At 36.3% G+C, this 15,229-nt stretch overlaps 1 protein-coding gene across 1 annotated transcript in view; it reads right to left on the bottom strand.

Annotated features, from left to right (window-relative positions):
* CFAP43 (cilia and flagella associated protein 43) overlaps window positions 1-15,229 on the bottom strand; it is a 44,277-nt gene that overhangs the window by 24,848 nt on the left and 4,200 nt on the right. The window contains exons 4-12 of the mRNA XM_053949243.1: window positions 13,232-13,399; window positions 12,148-12,298; window positions 7,501-7,651; window positions 5,493-5,555; window positions 4,469-4,548; window positions 3,631-3,762; window positions 2,758-2,874; window positions 1,580-1,660; window positions 782-930 (exon numbers count right to left, since the gene is read on the bottom strand). Coding sequence (XP_053805218.1) covers window positions 782-930; window positions 1,580-1,660; window positions 2,758-2,874; window positions 3,631-3,762; window positions 4,469-4,548; window positions 5,493-5,555; window positions 7,501-7,651; window positions 12,148-12,298; window positions 13,232-13,399 — 1,092 coding nt within the window. The remainder of the gene's footprint in view (window positions 1-781; window positions 931-1,579; window positions 1,661-2,757; window positions 2,875-3,630; window positions 3,763-4,468; window positions 4,549-5,492; window positions 5,556-7,500; window positions 7,652-12,147; window positions 12,299-13,231; window positions 13,400-15,229) is intronic.

Below are 15,229 nucleotides of genomic sequence, written 5' to 3'. Positions count from 1 at the left end.
AGAAATGAAACTATTACACAGATCTTGATATTATTTTGAAAAAAACACATCTTTGTATTGATTTAATTTTGAACAGGTTGCTTTCTGTATCTATTTTTAAAGTTCTGTCTTAGGTAGCTGTGAAAAGGGATACATCTGAGTCTCAAATAAGAGGCAGATTTATATTAAATTTTAAAAATTCAAAATCCCTTCTATTTTTGCAAAATTGAGATTTTCAAAACTCTGATTTTTTAATAATTGGGGGGGGGGGGGCAGGGGGAGGAGGGAGAAACCCAACCAACAAAAAATCCCAACCAAACAAAAAAGCCTTTTAGATCACTAGAGCTAATTATAAGAGGACTGATAATCTCCAGAACTTCAAGTAAATTTACAATTAGCAATAGTAACAAAAATTCACCACATAGAAAGAGATGGCCAAAAGGCTTAAACTTAACTTCACAAGACCTTAAATTTATATTCAGTGAGAAATAATCCTCTGAAGTCAGATACATGGAATTGTGCATAATTACTACATATGGTGATTTTTCAGAAGGGATCTTATACATCAGTATCTTCTGTGTTCAGTCAAACCTTCTTAAAATACAGATTTATTACATTTCTCTCATATAAATCCTGCTACCTCTTGCTAGCAATTCAGAATATGCTGAAAAAAAACGTAGAAACTGTTAAAATATTTTAATTTTTTATTTGTGGAATGAAAATGTCCATTTTTTTTGTTGTTCAACTAATATAATTACTCAAGCAATAAACTGACAATATCTCTACCCCACTACATACTTACTGCAAAGAAAGCACTGGAAGTTTGGAAAGAAAAGTTCTGTGAACAACCCGTGGAGCTTCAGCTTTGGTAACATCAAGGAAACAGATTTGGCCTATTTGGGTCCCTACAGCAACACTGTTGGAGGAGGGACAGCAAGCCATAGAAGTTGCCTAGTTGAGAAGTAGAAGATACTTAACAATTCAACATATTTTTATATATATGCTATTTGTTAGTATGCAATTTCCTTTGCTATTTATAAGTCCCTAAAATTTGAAGAAGAAACCACAAGCTGTTTATTTAAAAAACATGTTTTTAACAAAGAAAGTATTTAGAGACATAATGGACATAATTTTTTTACTATGTCAGATTTCAGGGTCTGAATGCATCTTAAACCAGGACAAAGCATTAACAGTTTGAAATACTTTTATCAGCTCAATTCTTAAAACCTGTTTTTCATTATCAGTCAAGGCATTTAGCTTTTCTACTTTTGAAACTTTTCTGTTACTCATTAAAAAGAAAAAAAAAAAAGAATGCCATAAAAATCTAAATTTTTTTACAAAAATGTGCTGAAAGATGCATCATGAAGACAATTGGCTGAAGTGTTTCCTCTGCTTTGAAGTCAAGATAAAAACATGACAGGATTAGCTCAAGGAAACATTCTGAAAGATAATCTTTAAATCTCATTCATGGGTTGCTCAAAGACATTATTGAGCTTTCCTCAGCACTGATTGATGCAAATCTGTGGAATATTATGCTATCAATTGAAAAATATAGAAAATTTTAAGTATCAGTGATGTATAAGCTCCTGGTTACTTGTACCTCAATACCAAGGTTTAGCTTGCTGAGGAAACTTCCATCTTCCAAGGACCAAACTTGTACTTCACCTGAAATTGTTACAGACTGTTGAACAGAGAAAAAAAGAGTCAAAAGAGGATGAAATAACCAAATAGTCTGGAAATGATTAGTGATCTCCTATAGAATATGGATTCAAATAATTGCTGAGCATAGCAGATTAAGGGTTACTCAGGATTATTAAGCCTTTTACTAAATCCAGGTGCTGCAATGTACATCCGCTTAAGGAATACTTTCAATAATTTTTGTGCATTTCTGCAGTTTTAAGCAGAGTAAGACAACTTAGTGCAAAATTTGTTTGCTTGATCAATATTAGCACTCCTACCATCCTGCCAGTAATAGAACAACCTACTTACAATTTTATTTGCAAAGGAAAGGCCTTGGGGAGAGGTCTCATTTTCTCACATGAAAGATGGAGATCAAAACAATACTTGAGTTCTTCCTATATCTAGGTAATTTTGTAATTCCACAATTGCAAGTAGTAAGGCTTACAAGAAGTAAGGCTAGAGATCACTCAGTCTTCACAGTACTGATACACAGTCAGGTAAAATTTAGCATTCCTGGGCTATGGTGAACAAAGAGATTCAGCCAACTTAACAGACTATGACCCCAGGTTTTCTAGGCTGGCTACCTGGACAATTCATGGCCTGTAAATGAATTGGTAGCTAACATATATGTCTTGCAGAAGTAAAAGACAATGAAAAGGAAGGAATTTTTAAGAATAGACAGGTGCATGAGTAAAGGCCTTCTTTGTCCCTCGACCCAGCACAGGGGTATCTCTCAGGATGTTCCTGAGAATCTGTGCAGAGGGCTGAAAAGCTCAGTAGCAATAGTTGGACAACATCTGTTCTCTGAACTGAATCCATCTTTTGCTCAGCTATCTTCCTGAACAATATAAGTCACACAAATCAGCAGCAGAACCAATATAAAATAAATTATCCAACCTGCGTTCCAAGGCAAGTTCTGACCCTTTTATAGACTATAGCTGAATGAATGCCATTTACTTACTTAATGAAAAGTTACACAACTATAACAAATACCAGAACAATCTGATTTCTGCAAGGCTTTTCATTTTGTGCCTTAGCAACATATTGGTTATCTGAAAAGAGCTACTATTCTATATTAAAAATAATACACTTTCTTACCACACAGTAGTTGTTCCCTGGAGTAAGAAAATCAGCTGCCAGAAAACAGCTGCTGGATGTGTCCAAGAGTTTGACAGCTTCTCCACTATGGGCAGGTTTATAACTATAGACTGTCCCCTGACAAAGAAAGAGAAATAATCCATCACTGGGATATGAAACTCTTCACTAGAAGCTTCTGAAAACTTGAAACCCCCCCCCCCATCCTTCTGAGCTTCACTCTTTGAACTTTTATATTTGACTCTAACCTGAGGTAAAATGTGCCCAGTAGGATTAATCTGAGTTTACTGGATTTTATTAATTTACACTAGCTAATGCTAGTTCCTTTTAGAGCGCTCCAGCTAACCATATTTTCAAGAAGTTCTGTTTCTCAAACTTGCTTTAATAAAATAATTTAACTACACCCAATTTCATGTTACTCCAGAAATGAATAAATATTCTGCACCAACCCAAAACTTCATGTCTGTAGAGAGAACAACTCTACTGCAGAGTCACAGTACGTCTGATACATCCCAGCTACACTTTTCTCTCTGTGAAGGTACACATCAAGCCTGGAATTCATGCCCAGTAGATCCGTGATCTGGGCACACGAGAGACCCTGAACATGTACTCAACTGTACACACACAAGGATTTCTGTTGGGAAATCTCAACATTAGGTACTTTATATTCTACCATCTGTAGGAGACAATTGTTCTGTGCCTCATAAAAAGTCTTTCCAATTTTCAGTAAAAATACAGAATGGACTATGTTCACTTCTGATACAATTTGTTTACTTATGTGATTACATTAAACATTTTGTACTAATAGTATCAGCAAATTCACATAGAATCCCAGGAACATCCCATTATGTAGCACTGTTATCTCAAATGTTGTACCTGCTCAGTGACAAGCAGCAGACTGGTGTAATCAGGAGAAAACATGAGGCTGGATATGGGCTGTGAGATATCAGCACAGATTTTTATCTCATACTGCAGATCCTTGATGTCATAAAAGACTAAAATGCCCTCCTGTGCAGAAAAGTACAAATCCACATGAGGTCTATGTCAGTTATACTATATGGCAAATTAAATTGCAAGATCATCTGAAAATCACTAGAGCAGCAGCGTTTAACTGCATCCCATCACCAATGGTGTCATTTGTCTTTAGTAGGTTTAAATAAAAAGCACTCCAAACTGAGATAATAAATCTATTGAACATAAAGGTGTTCTTTAATACAATTCTTAGTGACAGTCCACGTTTGATAACAACAGACTCTATCATTAGATAATGCTTTCGATTTCATATTGTTGTTTTTGAGACACTGTAAGAATTTGTCCCCCACTTAAGCAGGAATGTACAATGGCATTTTCAGATTGGGTTAGATATTGAGTTACATTTTACACAAAATAATTTGGCAATTCTATTGGCCATTTTCTCTCCTTTCCAATTTTTTCCATCCTTCTTTTCTGTTCCTCTACTATATTCTTAAAAAAAACCAGGATTGTCCTCTTTTATTGCTTCTTTGAGTACAAAAATTGTATCTTTTCACACTCTGCTCCCCTGTGTTAAGCCTTAACAAAGTAATATAGTCAACACCAGAGAGGAACTTTATAGTCCTACAACCCCTCACTTTTTCCTAACTCCTGTCTTTGCAGTGAACTCTGCAAATATAGTCCATTTGAATGTAGATTTTCACACACTCAGAGTAAGTTAAAAGCACAAAGGATGCCTTACATTTCCAGCTGCATACAGTCCCTCATTACAGAATGCCATGGCAAATAAAACTGGTTTTTGCAGACTGCTTGGTTTGCCACCTGAAAGCACAAAACCAACATAAAATATAAAATATAAAATTTAATTTATTTCAACCATGTGTTGTGTCTCCAAATCTCAGATAATTTACTATTTATTTGTGAGTAAAAGGACCATAGAGTTATTTAGATTGGAAGGGATTCTAGAAGTCCTCTAATCCAACCTCCTACTCAGCACAGAGCTGACTTCAAACTCAGAACCAACTTCAAAGTTGAATTATGTTGTCCAGGCTCATATCAGCTAAGGTTTGAATATACCCAAAAATGGAAATTCCCTATCTTCTCTGGGCAACTTGTCCCAATGTCTGACTACCTTCACTGTGAAAGTATTTATTTCCTAATATATACCCAGAATTCCTGTTGATGCAAACTGTGTCCTTTGGTTGCATATTCACTGTAACCTTTCTTTGGATAGCTAAAGCAGTAGTAAAATCCCTCATTTCCTTTCCTCCAGGCTGAACAAACAGTTTTCTCACACGGATGTGTATGTCATGTACTAAGACTGTAACAACCTTTGTGGAAATGTGCTGAACTTCATCCATTCAATCTTTTTTGTACTGTGGTGCCCAAAACAAAGTGTTTGAGATAAACCCCTAAATCCTAACTCAGATAAATTATGAGTGATTGCAGATCTAAAGAAATGCTAAAACTAAGCAGTAGGGAACCTCTACTAGCACCACTTATTCCAATTTAAATTAGAATGAACAGAATTTTTTCTGCTGTAACTATTTCTCCTGAGGCTTTTAATTTGGCTGGCTCTTAGCAAAAAAGGTATTAATCTTTTGTCATGTAAATACACATAAGATTGCCAACAATGTGTCTTGCAGAGGCCAGTGTGTGATGAGTTTTTCTAACCAGTGGCTTCCAGCTGTACTCACATATTATTACTCCCAGACATCAGCAGTGCTGCCTAAAAATCTATGAGCTTCATCTGAACATGGAAATACCTTTCTTTTTCTGCACTTCTCTACGAGCATAGGACACCACATCTGCTATTTTCTGCATGAACTCTGCACAAAAGAAAACAATTTAAATGTCAACCTTGTTTGTAGGTCAATATTGCAATACAAGTCAGTTGTATTCCACTCTATTCAACAAAAGGCCAGGTTCAGTACACTAAATGAAAAATGCGCATTCTTCCTCAGTATCTACCACTTCTGCCATCTATGCAACTGAGCAAGCACAGTTCTGTTACTCAGTTTACAGCTGTAACAAGGAGATAACGTGGACTTGGTGTGGAGAGTGGTTCAGATGCAGATTTATCTTCCTTCTAGTACCAAGTTATGGTATTTTTAGTTCTAACAATGATTTTTTTTTTTATACACTCACAAGGAAAGTTCAGCTACTCTGAAAACAATGCCTAAGTGAAATGTTGTGGCTGCTTATGATTCTGTTTGCAACACTGTATCAGGAATTCAGCATATGCTTAAAGCTGGCCAGGCACTTAAGCATTCTGCTAAATAGATACAGATTGCAATCTGTTTTAAATTAAGCGGAAATTTCAGTATAATATAAATACAGACCATTCTGTTACAGGACTCAAAGATGAATACACAGGCCAAGAAAAAGCCCAAATGGCCAGTGTTATTGTTGCCTTCTACTTAACTGACAAAACCAGTTCTGGTCACACCTCAGGTTTTTATTTCTTGATGATTTCCAACTCTTGATTTGCTAAATTTAACAGTCTGATAGTTAAAAAAAAGAGAAATAATGCTGGTTTATTAGACTGTTTTAAAAACAACCTTTTATTTTGGTATTAACTACCAAAAATGACGTCAGGGTACTTGCTGCAGCTTGAAAAATCATGTACTATATGTAAACAGAAGAAAATCAGATTACCAGGAGATTATCAATTACCACTAATTCAGTGTTTCTTATGGAAACAGCTCTATGTTAGGAAGAAGTATATTCCTCCTAGCCCTGACCAAGGTATGAACTTCATGTGCACTATAAGACTGACACCTTCCGTCCCATCAAAGGATGATGGGGTACAGATTGCCTAAGGAACAAGTTCTGCTGACTGTGTCTCAGCATCCTCCTTTTAGGAGCCCTCTGAATGGGCACAGAAGGGTAGTGGCATTTAGCAGAGGAGACACCTCAGGATTCCCAGAAAAAGAAGGTCTGAAATGGGCTGCCCTTGACATGAAACTTTAGTCAGTCATAGCCCGCTCAAGGTCCCCATGAAAAAAGACAGATGGGAATACATATAGGGCACACAAACCACGTTGGTGAGTTGAAATCAATCAGAGGTCCTCCCATTCCAGAATAAATTAAAGCCAGATTTCTTTGTTTGAAGCCAAAGATATCTTCTGTTCACTCTCTGTGCTTCATGCATTCTGCAGTAAAGCTTGGCAGTGTTTGCAGCCTTGTTTTCGTTATAAAATAGCCTATGTAAGAGCTGGCACTAAGGAATGCTACTAAGCCACATTGCTTCAGTTTTGTTTCTTGAAGACTCATGAGGTCTCAAAGATCACTTCTAACTTTATCTAACACAGCAAATGAAGACTATACAACATTTCATGCAAAATAAAATAAATTATTGGTACTTAACTAATAGCAAAAATAGTACTCCTATTAGTACTACTATTAGTAGCTGGCATATTAATAGTTTAATGTTAATCTAGTAGGGCTGGTTAATAAGATCTGGACTCCTGGAAATATAGTTAATTTAATCAATTTTGATGTATTTACAGAATTGTTTTGTTTTGTTTTGCTTTGTTTTGTTTTGTTTTAAGAAATAAAAATGGAGGTCAGTTATTGGGTGTTAAAAACACCCCCAGAGAAACTCAAAAGACATTTTCATATATTTACTGTACTAATAAAAAAATAGGGTTCAACAAAACAGCTTTATAATTTCTGTAAGGTACCCAATAGAAGAACAGAAGAAAGCACAAAAAGCTTTCACCTATCTACATTCTTCCTTGCTTGAATGAAACACACTCAGCTATTTCTTACCAGGTGGAGCTTTTTGTTGAAGAACAGAAACAGTGTATTTCTCAGCATCAATTGCCAAAACATATCCTTCCTTACAGCCCATGTATATTTCTGAGGTTGCAGTCCAGCAGTGGGCAGTGGGATGCACTGAAGTCTTAATACAATTTCTAGGCTTCAGCATGAAAATAAACAAGTTCAATCAAAAATTGACAAATATCTGTACAAGTTGTTACATACATTTCAAGAGAAGGAAAAAAAATCATTACCTCATAGAGTCTGACATCATGTTTAACATCAGCATTATTTTATTCAGTCATCCCTTCACTGAAGCCAGTAACTTGACAGAGAACATTCTCCAAAAAGTGTATGTCTGGAAACTGATGTGGAGAGCTCACTTCTCTCTCTAGAAACTTGTTTAAATGATGCATTATATTTTCAATTAAATACTATATATTTTAAAATTTGCATTTATCTGGATTTATTCTCCAGCACTTGCATCTGTTGCAATTTTATCTCTAGCTTGGAAATCCCTCCAGTATCTTCCCTATCCTCACAAAAATATTGACCCACCATAACAAGGGCATTTCCGAAACTTTTAATGATACAATTATGATAAAATTCAACACACTGAGCCCCTGGAGGGTTATTTAAATGTCAGAAGGGCACTAGAGGCCCCAGTTTAAATGGTTACTTATTATGACTTCACCACAACAAATGCCTTTCTAACTGCTTTTTAGAATATTCTTCCACTTTATAGCTAAAACGTGAACATCTGGTTCTTGCATACCTGGCAGTACTAAAAACATTTTGTTTGAATAGCTTATCTAATTGTATAATCCAAATTGCTCTGTAAAACAGCTTTGTCAATCTTTGTGTCATCTGCAAATAAGTGATAGAAATATCCCTGACCTGGATTTCCCATGTGCCTTGAATTTCATTTTGCTAAAATAACTCTCATAAATCTGTCCTCCATAAAACAGGAAGAACAGCACTTGTCCGGCAAGTATTATTAAAGACAGAGAGTGGCCTGTTCAGATACAACAGCAACAAAGGTCATAAAAATACCATGACAGAAAGAACCAGATTAAAGAGAATTCAGGGAGGGGAAGAGGGAGACAAAACACAAGAAAACCTTGGGAGAACATTTAAAAGAGAGGATTCAAAGCACCATGCATGTGTGCAGAAGTGGTGAGGATCACTAAACAATATGACAGATGAAAAAAAACAAGGTATGATTCTGTAAAACACCTGCTGTCTCACTAAAGGTTCTATAAAAAGAGGAAATATGGATGGACTTGTGATGAAAACATAGGACAGAAATCCATAAGTACCTAGATTTCATTAGCAAAATATACCAAGCCCTTGTTATATGATTCTGAGTAAGGAACTTACATTTTATTTATGCTTACAAGGCATTTTTTAGTTTCTCAGGGGAAAAATGTTACAGAAATAAAGTGTATTAATATTTACTTTATACATCAAATATGGCTGACAGTAACAAATTTATAGGAAATAGGGCTTTACATCACCCAGAAAACCATCTAATATAGGCATTTTCACTGATTTTATAAGGCTTGAACATCACAAATCTTTGGGAAGGTTGTAATTGAACTTCTGCAAAACAGAAGCTTTCTGGGTAAACACAATTTCTGCAGTGTTCCTTTGTACCTTCTACCATGACTGTCTTTACAGATAAAAATATGCTAATCATAGGATGAGATTATGTAAATCCCAAACCAGGTTGCTTCTTGGACTGTGCAATGGTATGGTGGTGCATAATAATAATAATAATAATAATAATAATAATAATAATAATAATAATGCTGATTTGTTTAACTTCTCTCCCTTTTGAATAGCACCTTATCAGGAAAATAAATCCATGATAGATCCTTGCCACAAAAAGTTTTATAAAAAGACAACGGAATAAAATTGGTATTAGAGATGAAATCAATTCAAGTGGGCTTGATTGTCCCACTCTGCTCTGCACTGAGGCTGCCTCACCTTGAATACTGTGAGCAGTTTTGGTCACTGCAATATAAGAAAGATAATAAACCATTAGAGAGTATCCAAAGGGGGCTAGGAAGATAGTTAAGGGTCTAGAGGGGGAGCTGGATAAAGAGCAGCTGAAGTCGCTTGGTCTCTTCAGCCTGGAGAAGAGACTGATGGGAGACCTCACTGCAGTTACAACTTCCCTGTGAGGGGAAGAGCAGGGACAGACACCGATCTCTGCTCTGTGGTGACAGTGACAGGACCTGAAGGGAATGGCCCGTATCAGGGGAGGTTTAGGTTGGACAATAGAGAAAGATTCTTCACCAGAAGCTGGCTGGGCATTGGAAGAGGCTCCTCAGAAAGTGGTCACAGCACCAAGGCTGACAGTTCAAATAAGAGTTTGGAGAACTCTCAGGGTGTGACTCCTGGGGATGGTCCTGTGCAGGGCCAGGAGTGGGACTCAATGATCCTTGTAGGACCCTTCCAACCCAGCATATTTTGTGATTCTGTGGTAAAGCACATTTAGAAAACTCTGATCTAGAAAAATCTCATGCAAGAAAGAAAAGGAGGGAAAGCTGTAGGATATTTCAATCCTTTCCCTCTGCTACCCCGCTGTGGTTACACTTGGGTACACAGCCAGCCCCAGCACGTGGTTCTGGAGTATGGAACACGGACACACTTCCAAGCAGCAAACAAGCACACTGGGCTTGCTTTTCAGTGCTGGGGTGTTGCAAAGAGGTGCTTAACTTGACAGGACAATCATAAGCATGTGATTTCCCTCCAGTGTCAGGGCTTAGAAGGTCTAAGAGGGCTCCGTTTTTCTGCTCAGTTAGAGATAGAGTTTATGTGCACAGGCATGCGTGGAGGAGAGAATTAGTGCTCTAAGGCACAATAAATTCAAGTCTTTAAAAAATTACTCAGCTACCATATCCTGGAGCAAGATGAAAACATACTAGAAATAGATTCATTGTCTCCCAGTGTTAAACTGTGAGAACCTCACAGTTTAGTACTCAAGAAACAACATACCACCAACACAACAAAAGGAACAAGAGCCTGTATTTCTGAAAAAAAAAAACCATTTCATTTCTAAATAACTTGTTCATTACCTACCAATACTGGCAACAAAGTACACACATCTAAGAAAACTGGACAGTAAATAACTATCAAAATATTTACCATATTATTTGAAAGAAAAGGAAATCTTCAATGAAAACTATTAGAACAGTTTACTCTTACTCCAGAAATATTTCTATGGATAAGGAGAACATAATCACATTGAAGGTGCTAAAAAGAAATCTAGGTTTTTCTGAAGGCAGCTGGGAATGCAAAGACCCTATATAGACCTCTAGTACATACATCTAGCATGGTTGAAAGCACAAACTTTTCCATGTGGAAAAGTCCTAAACATGGTTCTGCAAGTTCAAGCATAAGAACGTACTACTACTGAACAGAATGGCATCTATTCAAGGACAAATTCTATTAAGCCTCACAGACCTAACACAGGAACTGCTTTTTCTCCAATACTTCTTGTAATTCACTTTACAGAATAAAGAACAAAGTGGGTTTTGCAGAGTTCATCATTTGCACATAACCTAAGAGGCAGTAAGGAAGAAGAAAATGGCAAAGCCCCAGATGAGCATATATGATCTTCACTTTTTATGTTCTAAGTGATCTCAAATATGAACAGTTCACATGTATTTAGAATCAATAAAGGATTTTTTAATAGTTCTTGATTATCCTGAAAACCATAGGAAATTCCTTACACAGTTAAAAACCTCTACCATTGTGAAAGCATGAGGCAACAAAAAGATTATGAAGTCAGGAAAATATAATTTCCTGGTTTTACTTTTTGAGTCTACTTCATACACTAATACAGAGCTCCCACTAATACAGAATTCCCATTTGTCCATTGAGATGTAGTATATAATGCCAGTGTCATCTTATGCATACTAGTTTTGGTGTCTCATATACATCACAAGCCACCAAATAGAAATTGATGGTCTTAATCTAAGAAGAGAATCCCAGATTTGCAAATTAAATGTTTTCACAGTTCTAGTTGGTAGTCATATGAAAGTGAATTTCAAACAAAATGAGAAGACTTTTGAAGCCTCTAAAAAGAGGCACCTCAAGAGAGGATAAAAAGTAAATAATCAAATACAAGTGAAACAAATGGCAAGGTCCAACACTTAGAGTGGTATGGGAATGTATTTCAGAAGCAGTGGTTTCTGTCTGGAAAAAAGCCTTCAATGTTTTCATAGCTTGAGACATTTTCAATGTCAAGAAGAAAGCAATCCCAAAGGGAAGTAAGGATACGTGAGGGCTACCATCAGTTTAGCATGGGAATAAGTTTTCAAGTTTTCAGCAGGTCATTTTATCTTGGGCACAGTTAAATGCTGACACACTTCATACTGCTTCTAGGACACAGATTCAAACCTCCACTGCACAGATATATGCTAGGAGCTATGTCAAACATCTCAACACTGTAGTGTACTATGCAGCAGCATTGTGCCTTCTCAGTCTCCTGACAAAATGGATTTCAAAAATATTGTTGAGGTAACAGATCCATTTACTGGGTTGTACCTATTTAATAAGCATTAGAATTATGAATTTGTTAACACCTATTTGTATAGAAAGTATAATGACTTGCAATAGTAAAAAGGAACAAAAATCAGTAACTACCACAAATGTTTCTGCTTCATCTCCTTCCAGTCCAGCAATGGCTGAAACTGGCAAATCAGGACCATAGTATGGATCATCATTACGAGAAGCTGGGAAAAACAAATTCTCATGAGGACTCATGGCCCCGTGATCATCAGGGAGTTCCACAGGGCTGTGAAAAGGCAAAAGACACAGTCAGAGGAGAAGAAATATGAATAGCAATCACTGATGCAAAACAGAGAAGCTGTTTTCAAAATGGGCTTTATTTCTGCAAATTGAATGGAGGAAAAGTGAGTATGCCTATGTATTTACATATGCATCCTGTAATGCCAAAAGGCAAAAACCCTTCGGTATTTTTTTCAGATCACAAATTAAGACCTTGATTATACTTTCATTAGTGTAACTGTGAATGTGGCAATATGTTGATTACATTAATACTTAATGAGATTAAACACAGTTTGGAGTGGTACAGTAGTTGCCACCTCAAAGCATAGGTTTTATACGTCAACAACTCCAACTTGAGTGATACGTGCTACTTTTATACCAACCTCAAAACACATTTTGGATAAATAAATTCTAGTTTTGCTGTGCACAGTGAATTGCACTGACAGAGCCATGCTCTCTGGACCTGTGAATTAGCCACAGAAGTTGAAAATCACATCGAAAACTGACACAGCTTTTGGTACAATTTGTGATTACAACAAGATATTGTTTAACTATGCTTACTAGGAACAATTTGACCCAAATTTGATGGTTTCATAGCTACAAAAGCAATGCTCAACATAGCCATGTACAGAAAAGCAGTCCAGGCACTATCTTTATTCAGTCACACAGCTTTTGATCAAGGCTGCCAAATCAGCTGATTAGTATTAGCTTCATGGTGTGCATAATCTGGTCATGTGAGTACTAAGAAATGAAATCATAAATTTAATTCACTTGATTGACTAGACAGATTTATAGTGGTTGTGATTTAGTAATTACTGACTGCAATACCTAGGTGAACTAAGTGAGACTAAATCCTTTGCAAAGAGATGTGTGTTGCTAGTCTTTATTATCAAAATATACATATAGCTATTGCTCTTAGCCTGAGGGGTGTTCCACTCACTGTCGTGTAAGGTGATGCTCGTCCTTGCTCCTTTCAATGCGCCAGATGGTAACGGAGCTCTCAGCAACAAAACACAGCTGCTGCCAATTCATGGGGTTAAAACTCAGAGAGGTTCCTGTTAGCCCTGGCTGAGACTCACTGCACAGGAGGAGATTTTCTTCCCAGTTCCTTCATTAAGGAGAATAAAAGAAAATCAAATCCATTAAACAGGTGAAAAACATTGAAGCCAAAGGTCTGGATGTGATTAGGACTGATGTTCAAGTTCCAGTTTGGAAACCAAATACTTTGTCACTGACAAAAAATTTCTGCTGTCAAACAAGTAAGGTCCTCTTGAGAATGAAAAGGATGTGGTTAATTAACCACACATAACATTATTACTGCTAGAAAATGATAGAATAACTGACATTTTAGAAACATTATCAGGCACTCACTTTTGTGAAAAGAACAATGGTCATGAGAAATGGATTTTTTTTCATTAGCTCCATCAGCAACTACTAAAATGGGCCCTAACAATTAACTCTTCAGCACCCTAGCCTTGCTCTTCCAATCTGTAACATAATGACTGTAATGCTTGCAGCTGGAAGGTGTGATAATGAAGAAACAAATCACATTCAGCCTATGATTATCTGTGGATAAATTACCTAGGTAATACAGTAATTGCGTTGTGAGTGCAGACATACAAGCTATGGCTACACACCAGGGCAGAGTTTGTGTGGGGCTGCTATGCCCCTATGTGTGTAGCTAACAGAAGCTTGGGGATCTGCTTTCTGCTGACTTTTCTTTGTCCAGTATAACCTATTTTATGTTCTCATCTAATTTGCGTATTTTTCAATATTCAGATTAATATTTGACATCATTTACATTTTTAGATTCTATCCAAGAACTTATTAACATAATTGGAAGAAAATGGTTAAAACTGTTTCTTAATTTATTGGACAATTTTTCTGACTGTTATTCTAAACAGCATCTGGGGCTTTAGTATTTGTCATTATTGCTGAGAGGAGAAATCTAAAATGCATACACTGCTGTAAATGGATTAATGATAATCCCTTAGTCTGGCTGTAAAAAATTCACTCACAGAAATGATCATGAAGCAAACAATGGTTAACATTTACAGCATATGCAAAAAATGGGAATTATTCACACATATGCAATTGCTCTCATTAAAATGACAGGAAGCTATAAACTACAATTCTGACTTTTAAAGATATCAGCATATCTTGCTTTCTGAAGATCTGTCAGCATGTTCTTTTCTCATACCTACCAGATAACACCAACAGGGTTTTATTGGTAGATAATTTACTAAGATCTAAAACTATGGTGAAACATGTATCTGAAAAGGAATCTGACATTAAGTTTCTCCTTTGAACAGAAAAGAATAAATATTAGGGATAAAATATCTCAGATGAAAGGCACTTTTAGTTATCCACAAGCTCTTTATATTTTGAGACTGACATCTTTCAAAACATCTTTTACAACCTCTGATTCCAAACTAGCTGCTTAAAGTACTGGGGCTGTGCAATTGTCATATAGTCATGACATCTAATGCTCTACACTGTGATTTCTGACCTTTATACACACATATATATCTTCAGTGAAAGCACAATATAATCCAATCACAAAAATGAAGGTCCTGATTTCACGGTAAATTCCCACACCTCTGTTCAAATTATTACACATTCTAAGCTTAATATTCTAATGTAATTGTATTTTGTTACTAAATTCTTTATGACTTAGGATGGTTTTTATGACAATTACCTGCTGATAGTTTTAACATGCTGATTCAAAGTGGTTAAAATTGTTTAGCCTTGGAAATTGCTACTACTTTAAAGCATTTAAACATTTCTAAGTATTTCTGGTATTAAGAATAATCTTAAGAAGTCTCTCAGGATGGTGCATTTTTGTTTAAGAGCACACAGTGAACACACTGGACCACGTGTGTTACTTCTGCTGTAAGTGACAAGTGTGTCAGCTGTCAGGCCAGTGAGCCTTTGCTGG

Source organism: Vidua chalybeata, chromosome 8, assembly GCF_026979565.1.
Source record: "Vidua chalybeata isolate OUT-0048 chromosome 8, bVidCha1 merged haplotype, whole genome shotgun sequence".
Lineage (NCBI taxonomy): Eukaryota > Metazoa > Chordata > Aves > Passeriformes > Viduidae > Vidua > Vidua chalybeata.
This window is presented reverse-complemented; position numbering and strand designations above follow the sequence as displayed.